The 24,759-nt window shown below is 44.1% G+C and overlaps 1 protein-coding gene across 1 annotated transcript in view; it reads left to right on the top strand.

Annotated features, from left to right (window-relative positions):
• The first annotated feature begins 50 nt into the window (after window positions 1-50).
• Window positions 51-24,759, top strand: part of LOC144676021 (28S rRNA (cytosine(4447)-C(5))-methyltransferase-like) — an 89,384-nt gene continuing 64,675 nt past the window's right edge. The window contains exons 1-2 of the mRNA XM_078536543.1: window positions 51-244; window positions 1,043-1,132. Coding sequence (XP_078392669.1) covers window positions 68-244; window positions 1,043-1,132 — 267 coding nt within the window. The 5' untranslated portion in view covers window positions 51-67. The remainder of the gene's footprint in view (window positions 245-1,042; window positions 1,133-24,759) is intronic.

Raw genomic sequence — 24,759 nt, 5'->3', positions numbered from 1 at the left:
GTGAGGATTAGTCTCTGGCCCTCTTTCCCTTGACACACTCCCACAGCAGCAGGCGCCCGACCTGAAGATGATCTACCAGCGGATGAAGGACATGGTGGAGGTCCTGTGTGATTTCAGTCAGAAACGGGAGCCCGGCCGGGATAGACAGGAATACCTACAGCTGCTGAAGCAGGACCTGGCCGCTTATTACAGCTACAACCAGTATCTGATTGACAAACTGTGCGAACTCTTCACTCTCACTGAGGTAAGGCCGGCTCCCTGGGATAGGGGCGCATCTCTCCCACTGTATCTAACACCCTCTGTCTCTCTCTCTCTCTGTCTCCATCGCTCGCTCTCCCTCTCTGTCTCCGTCGCTCGCGCTCTCTCTCTGTCTCCGTCACTCACTCTCTCTCTCTCTCTCTCTGTCTCCGTCGCTCACTCTCTCTCTCTCTGTCTCCGTCGCTCGCTCTCTCTCTCTCTGTCTCCGTCGCTCGCTCTCTCTCTCTCTGTCTCCGTCGCTCGCGCTCTCTCTCTCTGTCTCCATCGCTCTCTCTCTCTCTGTCTCCATCGCTCTCTCTCTCTCTGTCTCCATCGCTCTCTCTCTCTCTGTCTCCATCGCTCTCTCTCTCTCTGTCTCCATCGCTCTCTCTCTCTCTGTCTCCATCGCTCTCTCTCTCTCCATCGCGCTCTCTCTCTCTCTCCATCGCGCTCTCTCTCTCTCTCTCCATCGCTCTCTCTCTCTCTCTCTCCATCGCTCTCTCTCTCTCTCTCTCCATCGCTCTCTCTCTCTCTCTCCATCGCGCTCTCTCTCTCTCTCCATCGCGCTCTCTCTCTCTCTCTCCATCGCTCTCTCTCTCCCTCTGTCTCCATCGCTCACTCTCTCTCTCTCTCTCTCTCTCTCTCTCTCCATTGCTCGCTCTCTCTCTCTCTCCATCGCTTGCTCTGTCTCTCACCCCGTCTCTAACAACCCTACCCCCAACCCCTCACCCTCTCTCTCTCTCTCTCTCTCCCCTCTCCTCTCTGCGTCTCTCACTCTCGCTCTCTCTCTCTCTCGCCCACCCAGCTCCTGGACTTCCTCGAAGCCAATGAGGTGCACAGACCCATCACGATTCGGACCAACACTCTGAAGACACGCCGCCGGGACCTGGCGCAGGTGAGAAACTCAGCCCTTCCCACCGATCCCCTTTTCCCCCCTCCCCCCACCACCTCCCTCCGAAGGGACCAGCCTCACTCCCCTCCCCCAGAGACCAGGAGAAATGGGAACAGGAGCAGACACATGGTCCCATCGAGACTGCTCCCCTGTTCGATACCATCGTGGCTTGTCTTGGGATACAGCTGTACGCTCCCTATATAGTAGTCATAGAGGCCCACAGCACAGACAAAGGCCCTTCAGCCCATCGAGGCTGTGCTTTTCACACAAGTACCGAACTATTCTAACCCCGTTCCCCCAGCATTAGGCCCATAGCCGTGTATCCCCAGGGCGTCGCCAGTGCACATCCAGATACTTCTTCAATGTTTATGAGGGTTTCTCCCTCTCCCACCCCTTCAGGCAGCGAGATCCAGACCCCCACCACCCTCTGGGTGAAAACATCCTCCCTATAATGCGGATTCCAGAACTGCGTGCAGTACTCTAGCTGTGGCCTGACCAGCGTTTTGTACAGTTCCAGCATCATCTAGGTTAGATTCCGGTCAGTAACTCACTCCCGGGTATCTGTTATTCTATATATAATCCACCCCGAACCCCTCGATTAGATTCCAGTCTGTAACTCACTCCCGGGTATCTGTTATTCTATATATAAACCACCCCGAACCCCTCGATTAGATTCCAGTCTTTAACTCACTCCCGGGTATCTGTTATTCTATATATAAACCCCCCCGAACCCCTCGATTAGATTCCAGTCTGTAACTCACTCCCGGGTATCTGTTATTCTATATATAAAACCCCCGAACCCCTCGATTAGATTCCAGTCTGTAACTCACACCCGGGTATCTGTTATTCTATATATAAACCACCACCCGAACCCCTCGATTAGATTCCAGTCTGTAACTCACACCCGGGTATCTGTTATTCTATATATAAACCACCCCGAACCTCTAGATTATATTCCAGACTGTAACTCACTACCAGGTATCTGTTATTCTATATATAAACCCCCCGAACCCCTCGATTAGATTCCAGTCTGTAACTCACACCCGGGTATCTGTTATTCTATGTATAAACCACCACCCGAACCCCTCGATTAGATTCCAGTCCGTAACTCACACCCGGGTATCTGTTATTCTATATATAAACCACCACCCGAACCCCTCGATTAGATTCCAGTCTGTTACTCACTTCAAGGTATCCGTTATTCTATATATAAACCACATCCCGAACCCCTCGATTAGTTTCCAGCCTGTAACTCACTCCCGGGTATCTGTTATTCTATATATAAACCACCCGCACCCCTCGATTAGATTCCAGTCTGTAACTCACTCCCGGGTGTCTGTTATTCTATATATAAACCACCCCGAACCCCTCGATTAGATTCCAGTCTGTAACTCACTCCCGGGTATCTGTTATTCTATATATAAACCACATCCCGAACCCCTCGATTAGATTCCAGTCTGTAACTCACTCCCGGGTATCTGTTATTCTATATATAAACCACCCTGAACCCCTCGATTAGATTCCAGTCTGTAACTCACTCCCGGGTATCTGTTATTCTATATATAAACCACCCCGAAACCCTAGATTAGATTCCAGTCTGTAACTCACTCCCGGGTATCTGTTATTCTATATATAAACCACCCCGAACCCCTCGATTAGATTCCAGTCTGTAACTCACTCCCGGGTATCTGTTATTCTATATATAAACCACCCTGAACCCCACGATTAGATTCCAGTCTGTAACTCACACCCGGGTATCTGTTATTCTATATATAAACCACCACCCGAACCCCTCGATTAGATTCCAGCCTGTAAATCACACCCGGGTATCTGTTATTCTATATATAAACCACCCCGAACCCCTCGATTAGATTCCAGTCTGTAACTCACTCCCGGGTATCCGTTATTCTATATATAAACCACCCCGAACCCCTCGATTAGATTCCAGTCTGTAACTCACTCCCGGGTATCTGTTATTCTATATATAAACCACCCCGAACCCCTCGATTAGATTCCAGTCTGTAACTCACTCCCGGGTATCTGTTATTCTATATATAAACCACCCCGAACCCTTCGATTAGATTCCAGTCTGTAACTCACTCCCGAGTATCTGTTATTCTATATATAAACCACCCCGAACCCCTCGATTAGATTCCAGTCTGTAACTCACTCCCGGGTATCTGTTATTCTATATATAAACCACCCCGAACCCCTCGATTAGATTCCAGTCTGTAACTCACTCCCGGGTATCTGTTATTCTATATATAAAACCCCCGAACCCCTCGATTAGATTCCAGTCTGTAACTCACACCCGGGTATCTGTTATTCTATATATAAACCACCACCCGAACCCCTCGATTAGATTCCAGTCTGTAACTCACACCCGGGTATCTGTTATTCTATATATAAACCACCCCGAACCTCTAGATTATATTCCAGACTGTAACTCACTACCAGGTATCTGTTATTCTATATATAAACCCCCCGAACCCCTCGATTAGATTCCAGTCTGTAACTCACACCCGGGTATCTGTTATTCTATATATAAACCACCACCCGAACCCCTCGATTAGATTCCAGTCCGTAACTCACACCCGGGTATCTGTTATTCTATATATAAACCACCACCCGAACCCCTCGATTAGATTCCAGTCTGTTACTCACTTCAAGGTATCCGTTATTCTATATATAAACCACATCCCGAACCCCTCGATTAGTTTCCAGCCTGTAACTCACTCCCGGGTATCTGTTATTCTATATATAAACCACCCGCACCCCTCGATTAGATTCCAGTCTGTAACTCACTCCCGGGTGTCTGTTATTCTATATATAAACCACCCCGAACCCCTCGATTAGATTCCAGTCTGTAACTCACTCCCGGGTATCTGTTATTCTATATATAAACCACATCCTGAACCCCTCGATTAGATTCCAGTCTGTAACTCACTCCCGGGTATCTGTTATTCTATATATAAACCACCCTGAACCCCTCGATTAGATTCCAGTCTGTAACTCACACCCGGGTATCTGTTATTCTATATATAAACCACCCCGAACCCCTCGATTAGATTCCAGTCTGTAACTCACTACCGGGTATCTGTTATTCTATATATAAACCACCCCGAACCCCTCGATTAGATTCCAGTCTGTAACCTTCTCCCGGGTATCAGTTATTCTATATATAAACCACCCCGAACCCCTCGATTAGATTCCAGTCTGTAACTCACTACCGGGTATCTGTTATTCTATATATAAACCACCCCGAAACCCTAGATTAGATTCCAGTCTGTAACTCACTCCCGGGTATCTGTTATTCTATATATAAACCACCACCCGAACCCCTCGATTAGATTCCAGCCTGTAAATCACACCCGGGTATCTGTTATTCTATATATAAACCACCCCGAACCCCTCGATTAGATTCCAGTCTGTAACTCACTCCCGGGTATCCGTTATTCTATATATAAACCACCCTGAACCCCTCGATTAGATTCCAGTCTGTAACTCACTCCCGGGTATCTGTTATTCTATATATAAACCACTCCAAACCCCTCGAATAGATTCCAGTCTGTAAATCACACCCGGGTATCTTTTATTCTATATATAAACCATCCCGAACCCCTCGATTAGATTCCAGACTGTAACTCACTCCTTGGTTTCTGTTATTATATATATAAACCACCACCTGAACCCCTCGATTAGATTCCAGTCTGTAGCTCACTCCCGGGTGTCTGTTATTCTATATATAAACCACCCTGAATCCCACGATTAGATTCCAGTCTGTAACTCACTCCCGGGTATCTGTTATTCTATATATAAACCACTCTGGACCCCTCGATTAGATTCCAGTCTGTAACTCACTCCCGGGTATATGTTATTCTGTATATAACCCACCTCGAACCCCTCGATTAGATTCCAGTCTGTAACTCACTCCCGAGTATCTGTTATTCTATATATAAACCACCCCGAACCCCTCGATTAGATTCCAGTATGTAACTCACTCCCAGGAATCTTTTATTCTACATATAATCTACCCCGAACCCCTCGATTAGATTCCAGTCTGTAACTCACTCCCGGGTATCTGTTATTTTATATATAAACCCCCCCGAACCCCTCGATTAGATTCCAGACTGTAACTCACTTCCGGGTATCTCTTATTCTATATACAAACCACCCCGACCCCCTCGATTAGATTCCAGTCTGTGACTCAGTCCCGGGTATCGGTTATTCTATATATAATCCACCCCGAACCCCACGATTAGATTCCAGACTGTAACTCACTCCCGGGTATCTCTTATTCTATATACAAACCACCCCGACCCCCTCGATTAGATTCCAGTCTGTGACTCAGTCCCGGGTATCGGTTATTCTATATATAAACCACCCCGAACCCCTCGATTAGATTCCAGTCTGTTACTCACTTCAAGCTATCCGTTATTATATATATGAGGCACATCCCGAACCCCTCGATTAGTTTCCAGCCTGTAACTCACTCCCAGGTATCTGTTATTCTATATATAAACCACCCTGAACCCCACGATTAGATTCCAGTCTGGAACTCACACCCGGGTATCTGTTATTCTATATATAAACCACCTCGAACCCCTCGATTAGATTCCAGTCTGTAACTCACTCCCGCGTATCCGTTATTCTATATATAAACCACCCCGAACCCCTCGATTAGATTCCAGTCTGTAACTCACCCCCGGGTATCTGTTATTCTGTATATAAACCACCCCGAACCCTTCGATTAGATTCCAGTCTGTAACTCACTCCCGAGTATCTGTTATTTTATATATAAACCACCCCGAACCCCTCGATTAGATTCCAGCCTGTAACTCACTCCCGGGTATCTGTTATTCTATATATAAACCACCCCGAACTCCTCGAATAGATTCCAGTCTGTAAATCACACCCGGGTACCTTTTATTCTATATATAAACCACCCCGAACCCCTCGATTATATTCCAGACTGTAACCTTCTCCCGGGTATCTGTTATTCTATATATAAACCACCCCCGAACCCCACGATTAGATTCCAGTCTGTAACTCACACCCGGGTATCTGTTATTCTATATATAAACCACCACCCGAACCCCTCGATTAGATTCCAGTCTGTTGCTCACTCCCAGGTATCCGATATTCTATATATAAACCACATCCCGAACCCCTCGATTAGATTCCAGTCTGTAACTCACTCCCGGGTATCTGTTATTCTATATATAAACCACATCCCGAACCCCTCGATTAGATTCCAGTCTGTAACTCACTCCCGGGTATCTGTTATTCCACATATAAACCACCCTGAACCCCACGATTAGATTCCAGTCTGTAACTCACACCCGGGTATCTGTTATTCTATATATAAACCACCACCCGAACCCCTCGATTAGATTCCAGTCTGTAACTCACTCCCGGGTATCTGTTATTCTGTATATAAACCACCCCGAACCCCTCGATTAGATTCCAGGCTGAAACTCGCTCCCGGGTATCTGTTATTCTATATATAAACCACCCCGAACCTCTAGATTAGATTCCAGTCTGTAACTCACTCTCGGGTATCCGTTATTCTATATATAAACCACATCCCGAACCCCTCGATTTGATTCCAGTCTTTAAATCACACCCGGGTATCTTTTATTCTATATATAAACCACCCCGAACCCCTCGATTAGATTCCAGACTGTAACTCACTCCTGGGTATTTCTTATTCTATACATAAACCACCCCGAACCCCTCGATTAGATTCCAGTCTGTAACTCACACCCGGGTATCTGTTATTCTATATATAAACCACCACCCGAACCCCTCGATTAGATTCCAGTCTGTTACTCACTTCAAGGTATCCGTTATTCTATATATAAACCAAATCCCGAACCCCTCGATGAGATTCCAGTCTGTAACTCACTCCCGGGTGTCTGTTATTCTATATATAAACCACCCCGAACCCCTCGATTAGTTTCCAGCCTGTAACTCACTCCCGGGTATCTGTTATTCTATATATAAACCACCCCGAGCCCCTCGATTAGATTCCAGTCTGTAACTCACTCCCAGGTATCTGTTATTCTATATATAAACCACATCCCGAACCCCTCGATTAGATTCCAGTCTGTTACTCACTCCCGGGTATCTGTTATTCTATATATAAACCACCACCCGAACCCCTCGATTAGATTCCAGTCTGTAACTCACTCCCGGGTATCTGTTATTCTATATATAAACTACCCCGAACCCCTCGATTAGATTCCAGTCTGTAACTCACTCCCGGGTATCTGTTATTCTATATATAAACCCCCCCGAACCCCTCGATTAGATTCCAGTCTGTAACCTTCTCCCGGGTATCAGTTATTCTATATATCAACCACCCCGAACCCCTAGATTAGATTCCAGTCTGTAACTCGCTCCCGGGTATCTGTTATTCTATATATAAACCACCAACCGAACCCCTCGATTAGATTCCAGTCTGTAAATCACACCCGGGTATCTGTTATTCTATATATAATCCACCCCGAACCCCTCGATTAGATTCCAGGCTGTAACTCACTGCCGAGTATCTGTTATTCTATATATAAACCACGCTGAACCCCTCGATTAGATTCCAGTCTGAAACTCACTCCCGGGTATCTGTTATTCTATATATAAACCACCCTGAATCCCACGATTAGATTCCGTCTGTAACTCACTCCCGGGTATCTGTTATTCTATATATAATCCACTCTGTACCCCTCGATTAGATTCCAGTCTGTAACTCACTCCCGGGTATCTGTTATTCTGTATATAATCCACCTCGAACCCCTCGATTAGATTCCAGTCTGTAAATCACTCCCGGGTATCTGTTATTCTATATATAAACCACCCCGAACCCCTCGATTAGATTCCAGTCTGTTACTCACACCCGAGTATCTGTTACTCTATATATAAACCACCCCGAACCCCTCGATTAGATTCCAGTATGTAACTCACTCCCAGGAATCTTTTATTCTACATATAATCTACCCACGAACCCCTCGATTAGATTCCAGTCTGTAACTCACTCCCGGGTATCTGTTATTTTATATATAAACCTGCCTGAACCCCACGATTAGATTCCAGTCTGTAACTCACTCCCGGGTATCTATTATTCTATATATAAACTTCCCCGAACCCCTTGATTAGATTCCAGTCTGTAACTCACTCCCGAGTATCTGTTATTCTATACATAAACCACCCCGAACCCCTCGATTAGGTTCCAGTCTGTAACTCACTCCCGGGTATCTGTTATTCTATATATAAACCACCCCGAACCCCTCGATTAAATTCTAGCCTGTAACTCACTCCCGGGTATCTGTTATTTTATATATAAACCACCCCGCAACCTTCGATTAGATTCCAGTCTGTCACTCACTCCCGGGCATCTGTTATTCTATATATAAACCCCCTGAACCCCTCTATTAGATTCCAGTCTGTAATTCACTCCTGGGTATCTGTTATTCTATATATAAACCACCCTGAACCCCTCGATTAGATTCCAGTCTGTTACTCACTCCCGGGTAACTGTTATTATATATATAATCCACCCCGAACCCCTCGATTAGATTCCAGTCTGTAACTCACACCCAGGTATCTGTTATTCTATATATAAACCCCCCCGAACCCCTCGATTAGATTCCAGTCTGTAACTCTCTCCCGGGTATCTGTTATTCTATACATAAACCACCCCGAACCCCTCGATTAGATTCCAGCATGTAACTCCTTCCCGGGTATCTGTTATTCTATGTATAAGCCCCCCGAACCCCTCGATTAGATTCCAGTCTGTTACTCTCTCCCGGGTATCTGTTATTCTACATATATAAACCACCACCCGAACCCCTCGATTAGATTCCAGTCTGTAAATCACACCCGGGTATCTTTTATTCTATATATAAACCACCCCGAACTCCTCGATTAGAGTCCAGGCTGTAACTCGCTCCCGGGTATCTGTTATTCTATATATAAACCACCCCGAACCTCTAGATTAAATTCCAGTCTGTAACTCACTCCCGGGTATCTGTTATTCTATATATAAACCACCCCGAACCTCTAGATTAGATTCCAGTCTGTAACTCACACCCGGGTATCTGTTATTCTATATATAAACCACTCCAAACCCCTCGAATAGATTCCAGTCTGTAAATCACACCCGGGTATCTTTTATTCTAGATATAAACCATCCCGAACCCCTTGATTAGATTCCAGATTGTAACTCACTCCTTGGTTTCTGTAATTATATATATAAACCAACACCTGAACCCCTCGATTAGATTCCAGTCTGTAACTCACTCCCGGGTGTCTGTTATTCTATATATAAACCACCCTGAACCCCACGATTAGATTCCAGTCTGTAACTCACTCCCGGGTATCTGTTATTCTATATATAAACCACATCCCGAACCCCTCGATTAGATTCCAGTCTGTAACTCACTCCCGGGTATCTGTTATTCTATATATAAACCACCCTGAACCCCACGATTAGATTCCAGTCTGTTACTCACACCCGGGTATCTGTTATTCTATATATAAACCACCACCCGAACCCCTCGATTAGATTCCAGTCTGTAACTCACTCCCGGGTATCTGTTATTCTGTATATAAACCACCCCGAACCCCTCGATTAGATTCCAGGCTGTAACTCGCTCCCGGGTATCTGTTATTCTATATATAAACCACCCCGAACCTCTAGATTAGATTCCAGTCTGTAACTCACTCTCGGGTATCCGTTATTCTATATATAAACCACATCCCGAACCCCTCGATTTGATTCCAGTCTTTAAATCACACCCGGGTATCTTTTATTCTATATATAAACCACCCCGAACCCCTCGATTAGATTCCAGACTGTAACTCACTCCTGGGTATTTCTTATTCTATACATAAACCACCCCGAACCCCTCGATTAGATTCCAGTCTGTAACTCACACCCGGGTATCTGTTATTCTATATATAAACCACCACCCGAACCCCTCGATTAGATTCCAGTCTGTAACTCACTCCCAGGTATCTGTTATTCTATATATAAACCACATCCCGAACCCCTCGATTAGATTCCAGTCTGTTACTCACTCCCGGGTATCTGTTATTCTATATATAAACCACCACCCGAACCCCTCGATTAGATACCAGTCTGTAACTCACTCCCGGGTATCTGTTATTCTATATATAAACTACCCCGAACCCCTCGATTAGATTCCAGTCTGTAACTCACTCCCGGGTATCTGTTATTCTATATATAAACCCCCCCGAACCCCTCGATTAGATTCCAGTCTGTAACCTTCTCCCGGGTATCAGTTATTCTATATATCAACCACCCTAACCCCTAGATTAGATTCCAGTCTGTAACTCGCTCCCGGGTATCTGTTATTCTATATATAAACCACCAACCGAACCCCTCGATTAGATTCCAGTCTGTAAATCACACCCGGGTATCTGTTATTCTATATATAATCCACCCCGAACCCCTCGATTAGATTCCAGGCTGTAAATCACACCCGGGTATCTTTTATTCTATATATAAACCACCCCGAACTCCTCGATTAGAGTCCAGGCTGTAACTCGCTCCCAGGTATCTGTTATTCTATATATAAACCACCCCGAACCTCTTGATTAGATTCCAGTCTGTAACTCACTCCCGGGTATCTGTTATTCTATAGAGAAACCACCGCGAACCCCTCGATTATATTCCAGTCTGTAACTGACTCCCGGGTTTCTGTTATTCTATATATAAACCACCCCGAACCCCTCGATTAGATTCCAGACTGTAACTCACTCCCGGGTTTCTGTTATTCTATATATAAACCACCCCGAACCCCTCGATTAGATTCCAGACTGTAACTCACTCCATGGTTTCTGTTATTCTATATATAAACCAACCCGAACCCCTCGATTAGATTCCAGTCTGTAACTCACTCCCGGGTATCTGTTATTCTATATATAAACCACCCCGAACCACTCGATTAGATTCCAGACTGTAACTCACTCCCGGGTATCTGTTATTCTATATATAAACCACCCCGAACCCCTCGATTAGATTCCAGTCTGTAACTCACTCCCGGGTATCTGTTATTCTATATATAAACCACCCCGAACCCCTCGATTAGATTCCAGTCTGTAACTCACACCCGGGTATCTGTTATTCAATATATAACCCACCACCCGAACCCCTCGATTAGATTCCAGTCTGTAACTCACTCCCAGGTATCCGTTATTCTATATATCAACCACTTCCCGACCCCCTCGATTAGATTCTAGTCTGTAACTCACTCCCGGGTATCTGTTATTCTATATTTAAACCACCCCGAACCCCTTTATTAGATTCCAGATTGTAACTCACACCCGGGTATCTGTTATTCTATATATAAACCACCCCGAACCTCTAGATTAAATTCCAGTCTGTAACTCACTCCCGGGTATCTGTTATTCTATATATAAACCACCCCGAACCTCTAGATTAGATTCCAGTCTGTAACTCACACCCGGGTATCTGTTATTCTATATATAAACCACTCCAAACCCCTCGAATAGATTCCAGTCTGTAAATCACACCCGGGTATCTTTTATTCTAGATATAAACCATCCCGAACCCCTTGATTAGATTCCAGATTGTAACTCACTCCTTGGTTTCTGTAATTATATATATAAACCAACACCTGAACCCCTCGATTAGATTCCAGTCTGTAGGTCACTCCCGGGTGTCTGTTATTCTATATATAAACCACCCTGAACCCCACGATTAGATTCCAGTCTGTAACTCACTCCCGGGTATCTGTTATTCTATATATAAACCACATCCCGAACCCCTCGATTAGATTCCAGTCTGTAACTCACTCCCGGGTATCTGTTATTCTATATATAAACCACCCTGAACCCCACGATTAGATTCCAGTCTGTTACTCACACCCGGGTATCTGTTATTCTATATATAAACCACCACCCGAACCCCTCGATTAGATTCCAGTCTGTAACTCACTCCCGGGTATCTGTTTTTCTGTATATAAACCACCCCGAACCCCTCGATTAGATTCCAGGCTGTAACTCGCTCCCGGGTATCTGTTATTCTATATATAAACCACCCCGAACCTCTAGATTAGATTCCAGTCTGTAACTCACTCTCGGGTATCCGTTATTCTATATATAAACCACATCCCGAACCCCTCGATTTGATTCCAGTCTTTAAATCACACCCGGGTATCTTTTATTCTATATATAAACCACCCCGAACCCCTCGATTAGATTCCAGACTGTAACTCACTCCTGGGTATTTCTTATTCTATACATAAACCACCCCGAACCCCTCGATTAGATTCCAGTCTGTAACTCACACCCGGGTATCTGTTATTCTATATATAAACCACCACCCGAACCCCTCGATTAGATTCCAGTCTGTTACTCACTTCAAGGTATCCGTTATTCTATATATAAACCAAATCCCGAACCCCTCGATGAGATTCCAGTCTGTAACTCACTCCCGGGTGTCTGTTATTCTATATATAAACCACCCCGAACCCCTCGATTAGTTTCCAGCCTGTAACTCACTCCCGGGTATCTGTTATTCTATATATAAGCCACCCCGAGCCCCTCGATTAGATTCCAGTCTGTAACTCACTCCCAGGTATCTGTTATTCTATATATAAACCACATCCGGAACCCCTCGATTAGATTCCAGTCTGTTACTCACTCCCGGGTATCTGTTATTCTATATATAAACCACCACCCGAACCCCTCGATTAGATACCAGTCTGTAACTCACTCCCGGGTATCTGTTATTCTATATATAAACTACCCCGAACCCCTCGATTAGATTCCAGTCTGTAACTCACTCCCGGGTATCTGTTATTCTATATATAAACCCCCCCGAACCCCTCGATTAGATTCCAGTCTGTAACCTTCTCCCGGGTATCAGTTATTCTATATATCAACCACCCTAACCCCTAGATTAGATTCCAGTCTGTAACTCGCTCCCGGGTATCTGTTATTCTATATATAAACCACCAACCGAACCCCTCGATTAGATTCCAGTCTGTAAATCACACCCGGGTATCTGTTATTCTATATATAATCCACCCTGAACCCCTCGATTAGATTCCAGGCTGTAACTCACTGCCGAGTATCTGTTATTCTATATATAAACCACCCCGAACCCCTCGATTAGATTCCAGTCTGAAACTCACTCCCGGGTATCTGTTATTCTATATATAAACCACCCTGAATCCCACGATTAGATTCCGTCTGTAACTCACTCCCGGGTATCTGTTATTCTATATATAAACCACTCTGTACCCCTCGATTAGATTCCAGTCTGTAACTCACTCCCGGGTATCTGTTATTCTGTATATAACCCACCTCGAACCCCTCGATTAGATTCCAGTCTGTAAATCACTCCCGGGTATTTGATATTCTGTATATAACCCACCTCGAACCCCTCGATTAGATTCCAGTCTGTAACCTACTCCCGGGTATCTGTTATTCTGTATATAATCCACCTCGAACCCCTCGATTAGATTCCAGTCTGTAACTCACTCCCGGGTATCTGTTATTCTATATATAAACCACCCCGAACCCCTCGATTAGATTCCAATCTGTTACTCACTCCCGAGTATCTGTTACTCTATATATAAACCACCCCGAACCCCTCGATTAGATTCCAGTATGTAACTCACTCCCAGGAATCTTTTATTCTACATATAATCTACCCACGAACCCCTCGATTAGATTCCAGTCTGTAACTCACTCCCGGGTATCTGTTATTTTATATATAAACCAGCCTGAACCCCACGATTAGATTCCAGTCTGTATCTCACTCCCGGGTATCTATTATTCTATATATAAACTTCCCCGAACCCCTTGATTAGATTCTAGTCTGTAACTCACTCCCGAGTATCTGTTATTCTATATATAAACCACCCCGAACCCCTCAATTAGATTCCAGTCTGTAACTCACTCCCGGGTATCTGTTATTCTATATATAAACCACCCCGAACCCCTCGATTAAATTCTAGTCTGTAACTCACTCCCGGGTATCTGTTATTTTATATATAAACCACCCCGCAACCTTCGATTAGATTCCAGTCTGTCACTCACTCCCGGGCATCTGTTATTCTATATATAAACCCCCTGAACCCCTCTATTAGATTCCAGTCTGTAATTCACTCCCGGGTATCTGTTATTCTATATATAAACCACCCTGAACCCCTCGATTAGATTCCAGTCTGTTACTCACTCCCGGGTATCTGTTATTATATATATAATCCACCCCGAACCCCTCGATTAGATTCCAGTCTGTAACTCACACCCGGGTATCTGTTATTCTATATATAAACCCCCCCGAACCCCTCGATTTGATTCCAGTCTGTAACTCTCTCCCGGGTATCTGTTATTCTATACATAAACCACCCCGAACCCCTCGATTAGATTCCAGCATGTAACTCCTTCCCGGGTATCTGTTATTCTATGTATAAGCCCCCCGAACCCCTCGATTAGATTCCAGTCTGTAACTCTCTCCCAGGTATCTGTTATTCTTTATATAATCCACCCCGAGCCCCTCGATTAGATTCCAGTCTGTAACTCACTCCCGTGTATCTGTTATTCTATATATAAAGCACCCTGAACCCCTCGATTAGATTCCAGTCTGTAACTCACACCCGGGTATCTGTTATTCTACATATATAAACCACCACCCGAACCCCTCGATTAGATTCCAGTCTGTAAATCACACCCGGGTATCTTTTATTCTATATATAAACCACCCCGAACTCCTCGATTAGAGTCCAGGCTGTAACTCGCTCCCAGGTATCTGTTATTCTATATATAAACCACCCCGAACCTCTAGATTAGATTCCAGTCTGTAACTCACTCCCGGGTATCTGTTATTCTATAGAGAAACCACCGCGAACCCCTCGATTATATTCCAGTCTGTAACTGACTCCCGGGTTTCTGTTATTCTATATATAAACCACCCCGAACCCCTCGATTAGATTCCAGACTGTAACTCACTCCCGGGTTTCTGTTATTCTATATATAAACCACCCCGAACCCCTCGATTAGATTCCAGACTGTAACTCACTCCATGGTTTCTGTTATTCTATATATAAACCAACCCGAACCCCTCGATTAGATTCCAGTCTGTAACTCACTCCCGGGTATCTGTTATTCTATATATAAACCACCCCGAACCACTCGATTAGATTCCAGACTGTAACTCACTCCCGGGTATCTGTTATTCTATATATAAACCACCCCGAACCCCTCGATTAGATTCCAGTCTGTAACTCACTCCCGGGTATCTGTTATTCTATATATAAACCACCCCGAACCCCTCGATTAGATTCCAGTCTGTAACTCACTCCCGGGTATCTGTTATTCTATATATAACCCACCACCCGAACCCCTCGATTAGATTCCAGTCTGTAACTCACTCCCAGGTATCCGTTATTCTATATATCAACCACTTCCCGACCCCCTCGATTAGATTCTAGTCTGTAACTCACTCCCGGGTATCTGTTATTCTATATTTAAACCACCCCGAACCCCTTTATTAGATTCCAGATTGTAACTCACACCCGGGTATCTGTTATTCTATATATAAACCACCACCCGAACCCCTCGATTAGATTCCAGTCTGTAAATCACACCCGGGTATCTGTTATTTTATATATAAACCACCCCGAACCCCTCGATTAGATTCCAGTCTGTAACTCACTCCCGAGTATCCGTTATTCTATATATAAACCACCCCGAACCCCTCGATTAGATTCCAGTCTGTAACTCACTCCCGGGTATCTGTTATTCTATATATAAACCACCCCGAACCCTTCGATTAGATTCCAGTCTGTAACTCACTCCCGAGTATCTGTTATTCTATATATAAACCACCCCGAACCCCTCGATTAGATTCCAGTCTGTAACTCACTCCCGTCTATCTGTTATTCTATATATAAACCAACCTGAACCCCACGATTAGATTCCAGTCTGTAACTCACACCCGGGTATCTGTTATTCTATATATAAACCACCCCGAACCCCTCGAATAGATTCCAGTCTGTAACTCACTCCCGAGTATCTGTTATTCTATATATTAACCACCCCGAACCCCTCGATTATATTCCAGTCTGTAACTCACTCCCGGGTTTCTGTTACTCTATATATAAACCACCCCGAACCCCTCGATTAGATTCCAGACTGTAACTCACTCCCGGGTATCTGTTATTCTATATATAAACCACCCCGAAACCCTCGATTATATTCCAGTCTGTAACTCACTCCCGGGTATCTGTTATTCTATATATAAACCACCCCGAACCCCTCGATTAGATTCCAGTCTGTAAATCACACTCGGGTATTTTTTATTCTATATATAAACCACCCCGAACCCCTCGATTAGATTCCAGACTGTAACTCACTCCATGGTTTCTGTTATTCTATATATAAACCACCCCGAGCCCCTCGATTAGATTCCAGTCTGTAACTCACTCCCAGGTATCTGTTATTCTATATATAAACCACATCCCGAACCCCTCGATTAGATTCCAGTCTGTTACTCACTCCCGGGTATCTGTTATTCTATATATAAACCACCACCCGAACCCCTCGATTAGATACCAGTCTGTAACTCACTCCCGGGTATCTGTTATTCTATATATAAACTACCCCGAACCCCTCGATTAGATTCCAGTCTGTAACTCACTCCCGGGTATCTGTTATTCTATATATAAACCCCCCCGAACCCCTCGATTAGATTCCAGTCTGTAACCTTCTCCCGGGTATCAGTTATTCTATATATCAACCACCCTAACCCCTAGATTAGATTCCAGTATGTAACTCGCTCCCTGGTATCTGTTATTCTATATATAAACCACCAACCGAACCCCTCGATTAGATTCCAGTCTGTAAATCACACCCGGGTATCTGTTATTCTATATATAATCCACCCCGAACCCCTCGATTAGATTCCAGGCTGTAACTCACTGCCGAGTATCTGTTATTCTATATATAAACCACCCCGAACCCCTCGATTAGATTCCAGTCTGAAACTCACTCCCGGGTATCTGTTATTCTATATATAAACCACCCTGAATCCCACGATTAGATTCCGTCTGTAACTCACTCCCGGGTATCTATTATTCTATATATAAACCACTCTGTACCCCTCGATTAGATTCCAGTCTGTAACTCACTCCCGGGTATCTGTTATTCTGTATATAACCCACCTCGAACCCCTCGATTAGATTCCAGTCTGTAACCTACTCCCGGGTATCTGTTATTCTGTATATAATCCACCTCGAACCCCTCGATTAGATTCCAGTCTGTAACTCATTCCCGGGTATCTGTTATTCTATATATAAACCACCCCGAACCCCTCGATTAGATTCCAATCTGTTACTCACTCCCGAGTATCTGTTACTCTATATATAAACCACCCCGAACCCCTCGATTAGATTCCAGTATGTAACTCACTCCCAGGAATCTTTTATTCTACATATAATCTACCCACGAACCCCTCGATTAGATTCCAGTCTGTAACTCACTCCCGGGTATCTGTTATTTTATATATAAACCAGCCTGAACCCCACGATTAGATTCCAGTCTGTATCTCACTCCCGGGTATCTATTATTCTATATATAAACTTCCCCGAACCCCTTGATTAGATTCCAGTCTGTAACTCACTCCCGAGTATCTGTTATTCTATATATAAACCACCCCGAACCCCTCAATTAGATTCCAGTCTGTAATTCACTCCCGGGTATCTGTTATTCTATATATAAACCACCCCGAACCCCTCGATTAAATTCTAGTCTGTAACTCACTCCCGGGTATCTGTTATTTTATATATAAACCACCCCGCAACCTTCGATTAGATTCCAGTCTGTCACTCACTCCCGGGCATCTGTTATTCTATATATAAACCCCCTGAACCCCTCTATTAGATTCCAGTCTGTAATTCACTCCCGGGTATCTGTTATTCTATATATAAACCACCCTGAACCCCTCGATTAGATTCCAGCCTGTAACTCACTCCCGGGTATCTGTTATTATATATATAATCCACCCCGAACCCCTCGATTAGATTCCAGTCTGTAACTCACACCCGGGTATCTGTTATTCTATATATAAACCCCCCCGAACCCCTCGATTTGATTCCAGTCTGTAACTCTCTCCCGGGTATCTGTTATTCTATACATAAACCACCCCGAACCCCTCGATTAGATTCCAGCATGTAACTCCTTCCCGGGTATCTGTTATTCTATGTATAAGCCCCCCGAACCCCTCGATTAGATTCCAGTCTGTAACTCTCTCCCAGGTATCTGTTATTCTTTATATAATCCACCCCGAGCCCCTCGATTAGATTCCAGTCTGTAACTCACTCCCGTGTATCTGTTATTCTATATATAAAGCACCCTGAACCCCTCGATTAGATTCCAGTCTGTAACTCACACCCGGGTATCTGTTATTCTACATATATAAACCACCACCCGAACCCCTCGATTAGATTCCAGTCTGTAAATCACACCCGGGTATCTTTTATTCTATATATAAACCACCCCGAACTCCTCGATTAGAGTCCAGGCTATAACTCGCTCCCAGGTATCTGTTATTCTATATATAAACCACCCCGAACCTCTAGATTAGATTCCAGTCTGTAACTCACTCCCGGGTATCTGTTATTCTATAGAGAAACCACCGCGAACCCCTCGATTATATTCCAGTCTGTAACTGACTCCCGGGTTTCTGTTATTCTATATATAAACCACCCCGAACCCCTCGATTAGATTCCAGACTGTAACTCACTCCCGGGTTTCTGTTATTCAATATATAAACCACCCCGAACCCCTCGATTAGATTCCAGACTGTAACTCACTCCATGGTTTCTGTTATTCTATATATAAACCAACCCGAACCCCTCGATTAGATTCCAGTCTGTAACTCACTCCCGGGTATCTGTTATTCTATATATAAACCACCCCGAACCACTCGATTAGATTCCAGACTGTAACTCACTCCCGGGTATCTGTTATTCTATATATAAACCACCCCGAACCCCTCGATTAGATTCCAGTCTGTAACTCACTCCCGGGTATCTGTTATTCTATATATAAACCACCCCGAACCCCTCGATTAGATTCCAGTCTGTAACTCACACCCGGGTATCTGTTATTCAATATATAACCCACCACCCGAACCCCTCGATTAGATTCCAGTCTGTAACTCACTCCCAGGTATCCGTTATTCTATATATCAACCACTTCCCGACCCCCTCGATTAGATTCTAGTCTGTAACTCACTCCCGGGTATCTGTTATTCTATATTTAAACCACCCCGAACCCCTTTATTAGATTCCAGATTGTAACTCACACCCGGGTATCTGTTATTCTATATATAAACCACCACCCGAACCCCTCGATTAGATTCCTGTCTGTAAATCACACCCGGGTATCTGTTATTTTATATATAAACCACCCCGAACCCCTCGATTAGATTCCAGTCTGTAACTCACTCCCGAGTATCCGTTATTCTATATATAAACCACCCCGAACCCCTCGATTAGATTCCAGTCTGTAACTCACTCCCGGGTATCTGTTATTCTATATATAAACCACCCCGAACCCTTCGATTAGATTCCAGTCTGTAACTCACTCCCGAGTATCTGTTATTCTATATATAAACCACCCCGAACCCCTCGATTAGATTCCAGTCTGTAACTCACTCCCGTCTATCTGTTATTCTATATATAAACCAACCTGAACCCCACGATTAGATTCCAGTCTGTAACTCACACCCGGGTATCTGTTATTCTATATATAAACCACCCCGAACCCCTCGAATAGATTCCAGTCTGTAACTCACTCCCGAGTATCTGTTATTCTATATATTAACCACCCCGAACCCCTCGATTATATTCCAGTCTGTAACTCACTCCCGGGTTTCTGTTACTCTATATATAAACCACCCCGAACCCCTCGATTAGATTCCAGACTGTAACTCACTCCCGGGTTTCTGTTACTCTATATATAAACCACCCCGAACCCCTCGATTAGATTCCAGTCTGTAAATCACACTCGGGTATTTTTTATTCTATATATAAACCACCCCGAACCCCTCGATTAGATTCCAGACTGTAACTCACTCCATGGTTTCTGTTATTCTATATATAAACCACCCCGAACCACTCGATTAGATTCCAGTCTGTAACATACTCCCGGGTATCTGTTATTCTATATATAAACCACCACCCGAACCCCTCGATTAGATTCCAGTCTGTTACTCACTTCAAGGTATCCGTTATTCTATATTTAAACCACATCCCGAACCCCTCGATTAGTTTCCAGCTTGTAACTCACTCCCGGGTATCTGTTATTCTATATATAAACCACATCCCGAACCCCTCGATTAGATTCCAGTCTGTAACTCACTCCCGGGTATCTGTTATTCTATATATAAACCACCCTGAACCCCACGGTTAGATTCCAGTCTGTAACTCACACCCGGGTATCTGTTATTCTATATATTAACCACCACCCGAACCCCTCGATTATATTCCAGTCTGTAAATCACTCCCGGGTATTTGTTATTCTGTATATAACCCACCTCGAACCCCTCGATTAGATTCCAGTCTGTAACTCACTCCCGGGTATTTGTTATTCTATATATAAGCCACCCCGAACCCCTCGATTAGATTCCAGTCTGTTACTCACTCCCGAGTATCTGTTACTCTATATATAAACCACCCCGAACCCCTCGATTAGATTCCAGTATGTAACTCACTCCCAGGAATCTTTTATCCTACATATAATCTACCCACGAACCCCTCGATTAGATTCCAGTCTGTAACTCACTCCTGGGTATCTGTAATTTTATATATAAACCAGCCAGAACCCCACGATTAGATTCCAGTCTGTAACTCACTCCCGGGTATCTATTATTCTGTATATAAACCACCCTGAACCCCTCGATTAGATTCCAGTCTATAACTCACTCCCGACTATCTGTTATTCTATATATAAACCACCCCGAACCCCTCGATTAGATTCCAGTCCGTAACTCACTCCCGGGTATCTCTTATTCTATATACAAACCACCCCGACCCACTCGATTAGATTCCAGTCTGTGACTCAGTCCCGGGTATCGGTTATTCTATATATAAACCACCCCGAACCCCTCGATTAGATTCCAGTCTGTAACTCACTCCCGGGTATCTGTTATTCCATATATAAACCAACATGAACCCCTCGATTAGATTCCAGTCTGTAACTCACTCCCGGGTATCTGTTATTCTATATATAAACCACCCCGAACCCCTCGATTAGATTCCAGTCTGTAACTCACTCCCGGGTATCTGTTATTCTATATATAAACCCCCTAAACCCCTCGAATAGATTCCAGTCTGTAAATCACACCCGGGTATCTTTTATTCTATATATAAACCACTTCCCGAACCCCTCGATTATATTCCAGACTGTAACCTTCTCCCCGGTATCTGTTATTCTATATATAAACCACCCCGAACCCCTCGATTAAATTCCTGTCTGTAACTCACTCCCGTCTATCTGTTATTCTATATATAAACCACCCTGAACCTCACGATTAGATTCCAGTCTGTAACTCACACCCGGGTATCTGTTATTCTATATATAAACCACCCTGAACCCCTCGATTAGATTCCAGTCTGTAACTCACTCCCGGGTAACTGTTATTCTATATATAAACCACCTTGAACCCCTCGATTAGATTCCAGGCTGTAACTCGCTCCCGGGTATCTGTTATTCTATATATAAACCACCCCGAACCTCTAGATTAGATTCCAGTCTGTAACTCACTCCCGGGTATCTGTTATTCTATATATAAACCACCCCGAACCCCTCGATTAGATTCCAGTCTGTAACTCACTCCCGAGTATCTGTTATTCTATATATTAACCACCCCGAACCCCTCGATTATATTCCAGTCTGTAACTCACTCCCGGGTTTCTGTTATTCTATATATAAACCACCCCGAACCCCTCGATTAGATTCCAGACTGTAACTCACTCCCGGGTATCTGTTATTCTATATATAAGCCACCCCGAAACCCTCGATTATATTCCAGTCTGTAACTCACTCCCGGGTATCTGTTATTCTATATATAAACCACCCCGAACCCCTCGATTAGATTCCAGTCTGTAAATCACACCCGGATATTTATTATTCTATATATAAACCACCCCGAACCCCTCGATTAAATTCCAGACTGTAACTCACTCCATGGTTTCTGTTATTCTATACATAAATCACCACCCGAACCCCTCGATTAGATTCCAGTCTGTATCTCACTCTCGGGTATCCGTTATTCTATATATAAACCACCCCTAACCAGTCGATTAGTTTCCAGCTTGTAACTCACTCCCGGGTATCTGTTATTCTATATATAAACCTCCCGAACCCCTCGATTAGATTCCAGTCTGTCACTCACTCCCGGGTATCTGTTATTCTATATATAAACCACATCCCGAACCCCTCGATTAGATTCCAGTCTGTAACTCACTCCCGGGTATCTGTTATTCTATATATAAACCACCCTGAACCCCACGGTTAGATTCCAGTCTGTAACTCACACCCGGGTATCTATTATTCTATATATAAACCACCACCCGAACCCCTCGATTAGATTCCACTCTGTAAATCACACCCGGGCATCTGTTATTCTATATATAAACCACCCCGAACCCCTCGATTAGATTCCAGTTCTTAACCTTTTCCCGGGTATCAGTTATTCTATATATAAACCACCCCGAACCCCTAGATTAGATTCCAGTCTGTAACTCACTCTCGGGTATCTGTTATTCTATATATAAACCACCCCGAACCCCTCGATTAGATTCCAGTCTGTAACTCACTCCCGAGTATCTGTTATTCTATGTATGATCCACCCCGAACCCCTCGATTAGATTCCAGTCTGTAACTCACTCCCGGGTATCTGTTATTCTATATATAAACCACCCCGAACCCCTCGATTAGATTCCAGTCTGTAACTCACTTCCTGGTATCTGTTATTCTATATATATAAACCACATCCCGAACCCCTCGATTAGATTCCAGTCTGTATCTCACTCCCGGGAGTCTGTTATTCTATATATAAACCACCCTGAACCCCACGATTAGATTCCAGTCTGTAACTCACACCCGGGTATCTGTTATTCTATATATAAACCCCCCCCGAACCCCTCGATTAGATTCCAGTCTGTAACTCACACCCGGGTATCTGTTATTCTATATTTAAACCTCCCCGAACCCCTCGATTAGATTCCAGTCTGTAACTCACTCCCGGGTATCTGTTATTCTATATATAAACCACTCCGAACCCCTCGAATAGACTCCAGTCTTTAAATCACACCCGGGTATCTTTTATCCTATATATAAACCATCCCGAACCCCTCGATTCGATTCCAGTCTGTAACTCACTCCCGGGTTTCTGTTATTCTATATATAAACCACCACCCGAACCCCTCGATTAGATTCCAGTCTGTAACTCACTCCCGAGAATCTGTTACTCTATATATAAACAACCCCGAACCCCTCCATTAGATTCCAGTCTGTAACTCACTCCCGGGTATCTGTTATTCTATATATAAACCACATCCCGAACCCCTCGATTAGATTCCAGTCTGTAGCTCACTCCCGGGTATCTGTTATTCTATATATAAACCACCCTGAACCCCACGATTAGATTCCGTCTGTAACTCACACCCGGGTATCTGTTATTCTATATATAAACCACCACCCGAACCTCTCGATTAGATTCCAGTCTGTAACTCACTCCCGGGTATCTGTTATTCTATCTATAACCCACCTCGAACCCCCCGATTAGATTCCAGTCTGTAACTCACTCCCGGTTATCTGTTATTCTATATATAAACCACCCCGAACCCCTCGATTAGATTCCAGTCTGTTACTCACTCCCGAGTATATGTTACTCTATATATAAACCACCCCGAACTGCTCGATTAGATTCCAGTATGTAACTCACTCCCAGGAATCTTTTATTCTACATATAATCTACCCCGAACCCCTCGATTAGATTCCAGTCTGTAACTGACTCCCGGGTATCTGTTATTTTATATATAAACCTGCCTGAACCCCACGATTAGATTCCAGTCTGTAACTCACTCCCGGGTGTCTGTTATTCTATATATAAACCACCCCGAACCCCTCGATTAGATTCCAGTCTGTAACTCACTCCCGAGTATTTGTTATTCTATATATAAACCACCCCGAACCCCTCGATTAGATTCCAGTCCGTAACTCACTCCCGGGTATATGCTATTCTATGTATAATCCACCCTGTACCCCTCGATTAGATTCCAGTCTGTAACTCAATCCCGGGTATCGGTTATTCTTTATATAAACCACCCCGAACCCCTCGATTAGATTCCAGTCTGTAACTCACTCCCGGGTATCTGCTATTCTATATATAAACCACCCCGAACCCCTCGATTAGATTCCAGTCTGTAACTCACTCCCGGGTATCTGTTATTCTATATATAAACCACATCCCGAACCCCTCGATTAGATTCCAGTCTGTAACTCACTCCCGGGTATCTGTTATTCTATATATAAACCAACATGAACCCCTCGATTAGATTCCAGTC

The sequence above is a fragment of the Cetorhinus maximus genome, unplaced genomic scaffold (genome assembly GCF_964194155.1).
Source record: "Cetorhinus maximus unplaced genomic scaffold, sCetMax3.hap1.1 HAP1_SCAFFOLD_1296, whole genome shotgun sequence".
In the NCBI taxonomy this organism is placed as follows: domain Eukaryota; kingdom Metazoa; phylum Chordata; class Chondrichthyes; order Lamniformes; family Cetorhinidae; genus Cetorhinus; species Cetorhinus maximus.
The sequence above is the reverse complement of the archived record's forward strand: the minus strand, read 5'-3'. Positions and strand labels throughout refer to the sequence as shown.